The sequence below is a fragment of the Suillus paluster genome (genome assembly GCF_016628075.1).
Source record: "Suillus paluster strain FC165 chromosome Unknown EDB91scaffold_10, whole genome shotgun sequence".
NCBI lineage: Eukaryota > Fungi > Basidiomycota > Agaricomycetes > Boletales > Suillaceae > Suillus > Suillus paluster.
This window is the reverse complement of record NW_024537570.1, coordinates 113,647-125,535: the sequence shown is the minus strand read 5'-3', so window position 1 is coordinate 125,535 and position 11,889 is coordinate 113,647. Positions and strand designations below refer to the sequence as shown.

At 47.0% G+C, this 11,889-nt stretch overlaps 2 protein-coding genes across 2 annotated transcripts; both read left to right on the top strand.

The window, feature by feature from the left end:
- Positions 1-19: 19 nt before the first annotated feature.
- Positions 20-1,189, top strand: EDB91DRAFT_1016905 (uncharacterized protein; the record flags this gene model as incomplete). The annotated part of the gene is made up of 6 exons (XM_041312498.1): positions 20-148; positions 176-310; positions 383-611; positions 673-785; positions 840-980; positions 1,034-1,189. Coding segments are annotated over 6 exons (903 nt in total), but the record flags the coding sequence as incomplete, so codon positions are not given.
- Positions 1,190-1,684: 495 nt separating this feature from the next.
- EDB91DRAFT_1245248 (uncharacterized protein) lies at positions 1,685-2,296 on the top strand (the record flags this gene model as incomplete). The annotated part of the gene is made up of 3 exons (XM_041322515.1): positions 1,685-1,802; positions 1,856-2,058; positions 2,108-2,296. 3 exons carry the CDS (start codon positions 1,685-1,687, stop codon positions 2,294-2,296), a joined length of 510 nt encoding a protein of 169 aa, XP_041180305.1.
- Between the last annotated feature and the right edge of the window lie 9,593 nt (positions 2,297-11,889).

The following is an 11,889-nucleotide window of genomic DNA, read 5'->3' as shown; positions in this document are numbered from 1 at the left end:
CGAAGATTCGAAAATGGATGACACTGAGCTGTACCAAAATGCGGGAAGGAAGACTTCGAGCCTTCTGGATATGTTTGGCATACCTTCCGCAGCCTTCAAGACCAGTCTTCAATTTGACCGAGGGGGTAAGCGCATCCTGAAACAGTATGTACCTTATATATATCTCACATGACAGCTAACTCGCTACAGACCTGAAGATGTCACCAATCGGCATTTGTTACTTTACAATGGCATCATCGACTATATTCCTGGTCTCGAGAGCGAGCTCGACCACATATCAAGCAAAAAACTCAACATGATCATTGCAATGGTAACTATATGTGCATATATGCGCTTGTTTCTACTCAAATCTGACCCTGACAACTGATCTTTTGCATGATAGGTATCGAAGGGTATGAGCGACGGCAGGTCGGCCAATTTGAGCTCCGTCAAGCACAAGGGCCTGCAATACATTGGGCTGAATATGTATAGTAAGGCCGATGCTCTTGACCCGCCAATTCCAGAAATCGAGGATAAGTCGACGTGTGGGCTCAATCACCCGCAGTTGGCCTGTTTACTTTGCCCTCGGAAGAAGTTGGTTTGGTTTGACGAGGACCCTGATTCATATGTATGTTTTACTTTTCATTCTTTGTACTGATGTCACTATTTTCAGCGCTATGGCTGCCTTGCAAGCTGGCGAAATCACCATGATGACACACAACTGGCCAACATTCTTTTATGAACATGGCATTTATGACGCTGCTGAGAAGACACACAGCCTGTTTCGAAACCACATTGTTCTGAGGGTGCGTCTTCATCTTTTATGCTATCATTTAAAGTTTATAACGAAGTTACTATAGTTTTATAAACATCTTTTTATTGGACCATCATCCGTCATAAACGACTCGTCAAATGTTCGCAACTCTGCGAAGCCATCCAAAAATTGTGCATGGGGACTGACGGCTGTTAACAAATACATCATCGCATATGTTCACATTATCGTAAGTTTAGCTCTTTTGCTATTGGTATCAATGCCCCTCTCATGAACCCATAGACATACTTTACGATCAGCAGCGCTCAGCACTGGACACGGTGTATTGGCGACATGGACTTGGATGAGCTCCTCTGGGCTATCATTGAAATGCTAGACGACGACGACGACGATCCATGGGTCAAAGACACCCTTGCGTGGTGGAACAGGTACATTTTTCTGCATGGTTAGCTCAGTTCTAATTGTTCACAGGCACCTCAAACCAACCAAGGAGAACTCACACTCTGCCAAGCTCATGTGAAAGGAAAGCGATGACGACATCGCACAAATTCATGCTCAGCGAGCCGCACGCCGTTCTGCATTAGCTCAATCAAATGGTATGTGATATTGCTACTGATGTTTAATTCTCACCACCGTCACATCCAGGCAACCCTAATGAGCTTTGTGAGCCCTCAACAAGTGGCAAGCACACCCACCCTGCAGAGCGCCACCCTGAAGGGGATATCCCACGTGCACCCAAATGAATTCAACAAGCAAGTGAGGACCTCGACTCACCACATCCTCAAAAGGCCAACACTCGACACCATGCTTCAGTTTATGACAACGACAATGATGAGGTTGCACTACTACCAACTCACCCTTGACAGGGTGGACAACAGCACCCACTACCTAAGAAGTCCTTGCCCCAGCGCCATCATGGTGTATTTTTTTCGGATGACAAAGAAGATGAACTGGTACCAGCTCAAAACCCAACCCACTGCTCAGAATCTGATGCTCATGAACGGCGCCAGTCCGATCCCCACGTCCCATTGCCACCAAAGTTCAAGCCTCGGTATTCCACTGAGGCTGCTGGCCACAATACAGCTCGTGCTTTGATCTGAGCAGGCCCTGCAGATTCTGATGGAGAGGAATCAAGACCTCGGTCAAGCAAGCAACACCATCCTGCAAGTGCCTCTGTTCACCATGACGATGAGGACCAGCCTCCACATCCAAAGCCGAAACCGAAGCCGAAACCTCGTTGTACTACTCGCGATGAGCATGAGGATTCAGTAGGTGAGCTTGTGGCTGAGCAGTTGGGTATGATTGGGGTATGTCACTATGATCATTCTCTTTTTACTCTGTTGATGTCATGATTAGGAGTCCCGGCCAGCGACCGCACCAGTACCTCCACACACCTCATCCCCACTGTCAGATCTGACTGACAATGACAACAACTTCACCCCTCCACCCCTCACTCAGCCCTCAAAGCAAAAAGGAAAAAAGAAAGCTACTACGGCTCTGGACGCCCCACAAAGAACTTCTGGTCGACGCAAGAATGGTTACTAGGACTACAAACTTTCTTGCAGCTTCATTCTTCATTCATCATTTCGCTGCTTGTTGACCGCTGCCATCGACTTGATCACGCTCTGGACTTTACTGATATGGACTTGGACTTCATACACATGATGTATCTTGATACTGTACACTAATGCATTGCCTCTTGAGGCCCTTCAAAGTACACACAACTCAAGTGATCTCATAAGGCTTTCTAATGTACACAAGTCTCGAGTGATCTAGCAAGGCCTAGTATACCTTTGCAAGCTTCGAAAGCCTTAGCAGCCTCGCAAGGTCAACCTACCTAGCACACCCTTGAAAAGCCATCCTAGACGCACTCTCAGAAGGCCATCCAAGACGGGGCTATTTCCTCGCAAGGCATCGCAGGCCCTCCAATATTCACAAGGTCGTGTATGGTCTTGTTAGGCCATCCAAGACCTCGTCAGGTTTGGGCACTTTTGCTGATGATATATGTGTTCTCGCGGATGTGGGTGTCACACTAGAGTCACAACTTTGTTCAACCATCCTCAGTAAGTAGGTAGCCATCATTGCCAGCTGGATGTCCACTGTCCATCTGGTGGTAGTCCAAACGGACAGTGGTCATCCAGCTAGCAATATCGAAGGCAGAAATACCCAAGACCTATCGAAGACATACCGATGCAGCACCTCGACTTCATGGTAGATCAAATCACACTTCAAAAAGAGTCAAGGATATTGCTGGCCACGGAAATAAGGGCATTCAAAAAATATAAGAGGAAGTGTACCCTTCATGAATATGAATGAATTACGAGATCTCTTGACTGGCCTTAGTATCCTTGAACCGTCACATTGTCAAGGAACATACTTCTCTAGGCAAGATACTATCTCGAGTGTTCAAATGGTGTGTTCTTACTCAAATCAGCCGCTTGAAATCTTTCTAATTTTTTGTCTGACACTACTAGATGTACCCACGAGTTCAGACTCACTTAGTGTTCGGACATTTGAGCTAGTACATTCAAATCATCACGAATCGCCTCAGTCTCTTAGAATCAAATAGTCCTGCAATGTCAATGAATAGTGCTATGTACTTTTTTTCTCAAAAAATTGTGTTGAGCAAGTGCTATGATAACATTTGTCATGTTAGACTTTGCAATCAAGTATTGGCAAGCTCTGGATGATTTCACTGAGGACCACAAATTTGGGTTGTGCAACTTTGAGCTCAGCAAGAGAGAGTAGAAGATAGCTACACAATTGTGTGATATGTTAGTGGTTGTCATATCCCTCACTTCTGTACCTGGAACTTTAGATCCTCCCCTGTAAAACCCGGACTTCCGCCCTGCTTTCTGTCCAGCGCTCCAATTTCATCTCCGGATCTAAACCTAACCTTATGCTTACCTCCTTTAAGACCTCCTTTTCTGTGGTTACCAGTTATACACTTTTCTGCCTTGCTTACAGATCCGTCTCTCTGCATCCATTTCCAACTCCATTTCATTGATCTGTTGTATACTTACTAATAGACTTTCCACATGCCTCATACATAGCTTTTCACTATGCTGACTGATTACTTACTTGGTACCTACAATATATAAACTCCTGTAAAACTCTGTACCTCCTCAGTTTGAATATCATCTTAGTTCCTGCTCATTCCTGTCTCTCCGGACTTATAGCCATTTGCAAATGTAATGGTACTGGCACCTCAATGTAAAACAACTGATAACATAGACCACAAAAGGACTTGATGATATTTTGAAGGCTTGAGTTGTAGTACCGTGAGTCCGTGACGTCTCAGATCTCAGCTTCTGAATCTACTACAACGTGGGTTGTGACCCGAAGACATTCAAAAGTGCAGAGTTCATCAATGACTCCGATAGCTCGGATGACGATGGCAGTGTCCTTGACATCTCATCAACATCTTCCAATTCCGATAGCTCAGGGTCATCAACAGCATTTGGATCGGGGGCAAAATGGAGGTCTTCGAGATTGAAAACACGTGGACGACCAGTGTATTGGCTCCTTGGCTTGACAACATTGCCAGTCTCGTTGTAGAGCTTCTTGATTCTATAAAATGACATGCAGGAGAAGCCAACACAGTCGAGGATCTCGCAGAGTCTAAGAATTCCTTGTTCATGCAGACGAATAGCTGCAAGCTTCAAATCGGACGAGATCTTTCTGTTGCCATGATATTGATGATTGTGGTATGCAACTCTTGTAAAATTTACGTAAGTCTTTTTTTGGTCTATGTCATCTTTCATTTTACATCGAGGCGCCAGTACCATTACATATGCAAACAGCTGTAAGTTTACCTCCTGTCCATCTCCAAGTCTTTGGGTTCAATCATTAGACTATATCTCTGGCTCTACCTTAGGGTAGTCTACCTCCGTTCTGTTTCTACTCTGGACTTGTCCGTAGTAGTCCTACTCTAGTTACTCCTGACTGTTGAATCATCATTGTCATCATCGCACACCATACATTTCCTTTTCTACTCTATCATGTGCATTCACATATATAATACACATCATTTCATTTCCTCATACCTCAGTTGTTGTCTCCCAACACTGAGGTATGTTCTTTCATTTCTCATTGTCCCGCCATCTCTTACAATACTCTCTCTAGTGTGTTCTGTGTGTTAGGTATTCATAATGTCTAGTTGTTGTCTCCCAACACTGAGCGTGTTCTGTATGTTAGCTTCTAACAGGTTATGAGCCGCAATTTCTACATGAAATCCATTGAGCTATAACTGATGTGCACAACTGTTTTAGCAACTCGGTATATTCTTGTATCATCTTCCTTCAACATGAGGAAACTTGATCACATCCCAGAACTGATGGGTCCGGATACTTATTTTGCGTGGAGATGCAAAGTCACTTATGCTCTGGGAATCGAGGACCAGTGGTGTCACATCACAGAAACTGTTGATCTGGACGACATCCTGGGCAGCACCTCATTTAAGCCAGTTGCAGTCAATCCCGCTAGTCCTACAGCGACTGAGACAACTGCCATTCGTGAATGGCTCATTAAGGATCTCAAAGCTAAAGCTATCATCACTTGCCGTCTGTCTGTCACCATCCAACAGCTTGTCTCCACTAGTCATAAGGTCACTGCTCGTGACGTGTGGAAAACCCTCAAAGACCACTTTGGTCATATCAACATGGGGTCTCAACATGTCATTCGACAGAGCCTCTATACATTACAGATGCACAATGCTGCTGATGCCTCTAATTACGTCAGGCAGCACTCGGTGCTTTGGGAATGTCTCCTTCACATGGGGGTGGTCTATACTGATGCTGAAGCCGTGTTTCAACTTCTCTGGGTGCTGCTACTGCAGTTACCCCTTCACCCGCTCCTGTGATGCCCTCTGCCTTTGATGCATGCATTGCACGCATCTCAGCCAAAGTGGCTCGGATGATTGACGAGCAAATACTGAGTGGGGGCAGACATCCTGGCTCAGAGTATGCCAATACAGTAACCTCTTCATCTTCCTTTGGAAATATCAACTCAATCACGGGCCTGCAGAAGCACCGCCATAATCTGGAGGGAATCTTCTGCACCACTGTTGGTTGAAATAAGGGCAATCACGATCATGCTCACTGCTATGCAAAGGGGGGCAGAATGGAGGGACAAGCTCCCTGGATGAAAAACAAGAAGAAAGAAACAGCTGCTGTCGCAGTTGTCACTCCTCCTGCTCCTACACCCACTGCCTTACCTCCCTTGACAGTCATTGCAGCCTTTGTGGGAACTGAAGCAGCGGCCAATTCATTCCTAGTTCATTCCTAGCGGACCTCTCCTGTGCTTCCATTGCAGAAATACCTGAACTCCCAGATGCAGACTCTGTGGCTCTCTCTTGCCTTGTTGCTGCAGGATTCAACACGATCTTGGACTCAGGAACTACCACAACTCTCATCTGCAATCGGTCATACTTCTGGTCATACTCCACTGCAGATGCTGTTACCATCCGTACAGCTAATCACAGGAGCTTGTCCACATCTGACCGTGGAGACTGCGTCGCCATCCTGTCAATCGGTGGAGCCAGACATCGTGTTTGTCTATCAAACTGCTTACATGCACCATCGGTGATGCTAAACTTGCTCTCTGTGGGCTGGATTCTTAGCAAGGGTTGGGACTGTGTGTTTCGAGCATCACCTCCTCGCTGCGAGCTTGTCTATCAAGGGACTGAATTAGGAGCTATTCCCATGGCAAACAACTTATGCTACGTCAACCTCAAATTTCTCCCTGCTCCCTCCAATCAGCACTCCATTACTGCACCGAGCATCCCACCATCCCCTCCTGATCTTTCAGCGTTCACTCATGTCACACCGAGTCTTGACCTATGGCACGCATGTCTCGGGCACATTGGTGGTGAAGCCGTTTGTTGCCTGCCCCTCTTTACCACTGGTGCTACCGTGTCTGCTGGATCTACTCTTTCCAAGTGTGAATCCTGTATCATGGGTAAACATCCTCGCCGTCCTCATCCCCCATCAGAGTCTGCTCGTGCTACTCAATTTTTGGATCTTATCCATTCTGATCTTTGCGGTCCAATTCCCGTTCTCTCAACCCACAATAAGTGTTATTTTATCATCTTTCTTGATGACCATACAAACATCCTGAATCTCCAGCTCCTTGCGACAAAGGATCAGGCTATTGATGCATGGCATCTTGTTTGCACTCATTGGGAAAATCAATCGGGATTGCGAGTGAAAGTATTCCGCTCGGATAATGGGGGTGAGTTCCTGAATGCAGCGTTCACCGAGGAACTTGAATCAGCTGGGATCATACGCCAACTGTCAGCACCATATGCTCACCAACAGAATGGTAAAGCAGAATGGGTTATATGCACCATTGAGGGCCGAATGTATGTGATACTCGATCATGCCCGTCTACCTTGTAACCTTTGGGGTGAAGCTGCTCTGTGCAGCTTATCTCTTCAACCATACTGAGTCTTGCTCCCTTGAACCTGGTATGTGTCATATACCAGATCCGAGCACCTCCAATACCACCTGTGAACATCCCCACCCCTGGTCTGACCCCCTGTTTCCCCGTCCGCTCCATTCCTCCTTCCCCAACAAAGCACGGAGTGCATCTCAGCAGGATTAGCCCTGCTACCTCCGCCCAACCCCATTCCGCTTTTCCGACACTACCCCTATGTCCCCCGACCCCATACCCCTTCCATCCGACCCTATCTGGGGTTCCGCTCCTCCGCCCTATCGGTCTGCCCGATCCTACTCCTACTCCCTCCGCTTTTCTGACCCATGGGGGTCCTTCAGTTCTGCTCGTATTCCCCCACCCGACTGTTAGTCCATCTGACCGCCTCACCGGTCCACTCCTAGACTAGGAACCACTCAACTGGTCCTATCCCCGTTTAGTATCATAGTTCCGCTTTTCGGATCACTGGTAATCCCTATACCCTAGCGATTCTGATCTGTCACGTACATACTGTTCCCTGAGCCTTATTCTCGTATGTCTCAGTCATCCTATTGTAATTCTGTACACTCAGCACATAGCCTTCTGCTATGCTATTTTCATCACTTAGAGTATATAAACTTATGTACATTTGTCTGTAGATACTCAGTCTGAATATTACCTTTTCTAAGCCCTGCTCTTCTGTTTCTTGACTTGGGCCTGATCCTAGTCAACTCCTGTTAAGCCGGCCTAGGGGATTGACTCCCTAGGTTGGCCATCCTCCAATCCTCCAATCCTCCAATCCTCCAATCCTCTGTTCCCCCGTTCCCCCGTTCCCCCGTTCCCCCATTCCCCCATTCCCCCATTCCTCCGCCTCCGCTCCTCCAACTTCCTGTGCGTCGGAACTAGACCCCACACTCTCACATCCATCCCCTCCATTCTGCTCTGCTTCAGACTTCATCCAAGCAGTTCCTTCTGCTCCGCTTCTACTGTTGGTTTCAACCACAATAGTCTCCCGCCTCCCTCCTGTCGGGTGGAACAACCCCCGCCTGACTTTCCTGCACTCACCTAGTAGTCCGTCGGTCCTCCTTCAGAGGACCTCCGTTCCGACATCCTGTCAGAACCCATAGAATTCATGTTGGACTACATTCCAAAATTAGGGGCACGTACTCGGGTAAGGGGCACAGCGTACAAGCTGAAGCCAAGCCCCTCAGACTCCGCTTTACCCCTGAGCACGGTCTTAACAGTATGACACCTTATGAAATGCTGCATGGCACGAAGCCCAATGTCTCACACCTTCAGGTGTTTGGTGCACAATGCTTTGTGTGTATCCCTGCTGAGTTACAGGAAAAACTAGGGCCACGATCTCGCAAGGCAGTGTTTATGGGTTATTGTTATGACTAGCGTTCACCAAATGGTAAAGACTAACACACAACCACTAGGACTCAGTCAAGAGGGATGATGATGAACAAGATAGTATTGAGCGTGAACATCTAGGTCTACTACCAGTGTGGAAATGAAGAGGTTAAGTCTGAGTAGTACTTACACTAACTAACCTTCTTATATACATAACATTGAATAGGAGATATCTGAGTATGAAAGAAATCAACCAATGAGAAAAGAGTCATACAATACTGCGGATGACTGATCATGACATCGTGATATATAAGTGGTGAGTAAGATGGTGACTAAACAGAAACCCAAGATCCGACCAGTACTTCTTTCGGAAGCAAGATTGTTCTAGCCCGTGGAGTAGGGGAACCAATCAGAGAAACAACAGGTGATATGTGAAGAGGTGAAGATGTGACAGGCAGTGAAGTCACGTGATTGGTTTGGTAACTAGAAGTAACCAGAGGAAAGCCGAGGAATGAAAAATGATTTGTGTTTGGAATTCGTGACAGTTATCCACCAGGAGTCAAAGCTTGGCATTGTCGCAATTCCATCACTGGCACATTTTTCAACTCCCGCGATGTCATCTTCAATGAATCCTTCTCCTCCCACCCCTTTCCTGATGATAGCAATGATGATGACAACAACAATAATGCTGCACCATGCCCAGATGTCTTCGACCCTCCTGCTCCTGGACCAGTTGTTCCTTCTCGTCAATCTGGTAGAGTTCAACAGCCTACTGAGCGTGGATGACAATACCGGGAACAGCTCACTGCAGATGCAGCTCATCTTGACCGTCAGCGAGACCTGAGGCAAGCTCACATCCAAGGTATTCCTCCTGCTAATGACCCCAATGCCTCTGTACCCCCAATCCCCATTCTTCCTTGTCCTGCTCTTCTCCCCACATCCTGCCATCCTCTTACCAACAATGATGCCCTTGATGGCGATGCAATTTGTCCTGATTCTGAGACTGTAGGCTTCCCTCATGTCATTGCCAATCTCATTGTCACCAAACAGGCCTGCATCTCTATCCTCAGTGACTCTCATCATAATCCACAGGCTCCTGGCTACAACATGAAGATTCCTCCTAATACTTATGATGAGGCCATGCATTGTTCTGATCAGGATTTCTGGCTTGCCCCCATGAAGTGGGAGATGAATCTGATGTCGGAGATGAAGGTTTATGAACTTGTTCCCCTCCCTGACAATTGAAAGGTGATTGGTTGCCAATGGGTCCTTGAGTTCCGGGAAGACCTGAAAGGCGGGTCGATCTATAAAGCTCGCCTTGTGGCGCAGGGATTCTCTCAGGTGCCAGGCATTGACTTCGGTAAGACCTTTGCACTGGTTGCCAAGGCAGCTTCTATTTGGGTCATCTTCACACTCGCTGCATGCAACAATTGGGAGCTTGATGCATTTGATGCAAAGTGTGCCTTTCTGTGGGGAAAGTTAACAGAGGACGTGTACATGCGCCAACCACCTGGGTTTGAGTGCTTTACACCTGATATCAGATCACTCGTTTGCCACCTCCTGTCATCACTATACAGCCTGAAACAGGCAGCCTACAATTAGTATGAACTTTTGTGAGAAGTTCTGACTTGTCTGGACTTTCTTCGTGTGGAGGCTGATTATGCTGTTTTTGTGTATGATCACGTCAATAGTGAGGGGGAGAGAGTCATTTGCATTATAGCTTGGCATGTGGATGACGGACTCGCAGCCGCTAGCAACTGCCTGTTCCTGTGTCAAATCAAGCAACAGATCGCACAACGATTCGGTATCTCTGACCTTGGTCCAGTATCAAAACATCTCGGCATTCAGTTCGAGCGGAACTGGACGATGTGCGAGCTCTGGATGCATCAGATGGACTATATCACCTGTCTCCTTGAGGAGCATGGCATGCTTGGATGCAATTCCATCACTCTCCCTATGGATCCTCACTTCCCATTTGGTCGTGATACCGATGTTCACCCTCACATCGAGAATCTCACTACCAAATATTGTAAGCTTGTTGGAGAGTTACTCTACCTTGCCATGTACACTTGTCCCGACATAGCCATTGCTGTCATGAAAACCACTCAACACAACAGCTCCCCAGAACCTCATCATTACACAGCAGCAAAACATGTCCTTTGGTTCCTCACTGGCTCGATTGGCCTTCACATGCACTATGGGGGTGCAGCTGCAATGTCGGAGCTCCACGGTTTCAGCGGTTCAGACTGGGCTAGTTACCCTGAAGACCGCATTTCTATCTCAAGCTATGTTTGGTTCTTCAATGGAGGTCCCGTCTCGCACTCGTCTAAAAAGCAGCTCACCCATGCACTCTCCTTCACTGAAGCCAAATATATGGCTCTCACTGTGGCCATTCAGGATGGCCTCTGGCTCGCTTCATTCTTTGAATATCTGAAAATCCCTCTTGCCTTACCGCTTCACATCTTTGCTGATAATGCCGGGGCCATCGCCTTGTTGGAGGAAGCTGCTAATCATATTTGCACTAAGCATATTGATCTCCGTTACCACTTCATTCGCGTGCACATTGAAGATGGCACATTCAAACCCGAATGGCTCTCCACTCACAAGAATGTTGCTGATATATTCACCAAATGTCTTCCTCGCCCTCTGTATCTTCATCATCAATGTGGCCTCTCTCTCGTCTCTCGTTAATTGCAACAATGTCTTGTTGTGGGGGTGTGTTGAATCATCATCGTTGTCATTGCACACCATACATTTCCTTTTCTACTCTATCATGTGCATTCACATATATAATACGCATCATTTCATTTCCTCATACCTCAGTTGTTGTCTCCCAGCACTGAGGTATGTTCTTTCATTTCTTGTTGTCCCGCCGTCTCTTACAATACTCTCTCTAGCGTGTTCTGTGTGTTAGGTATTCATAATGTGTAGTTGTTGTCTCCCAACACTGAGTGTGTTCTGTGTGTTAGCTTCTAACACTGACCCTCTGGAGTTCCACCAAACTCCCCCTATGTCTGACCTCTGGACTTACCCAGACTTCCATCAGACTTCTCTCCTACCTCTTGGAAATTAAGGGCATGTACTTGGGTAAGGGGCTGTTATATACCTGATCCAACCGCTCCAATGATATTGATATCTGCTCCGCTTGACCTTACACCCCGCCCACTTTCCTGTCACCTCCGCTCCATCCACCCTCCACTTGATCCAGTCGGCTCCTGCATCAGCTCCTATGCTCCCGCTCGACTGCCTCATTGGTTACCTTCTGTATCGTCTCCACTCCACTGGAACCTCTTTCCCCATTTAGGTATATACTTTCCCCGTTGACACATAAAAACTTACTTCCCAGATCACTGGTACTTCCTATAACCGCTTGA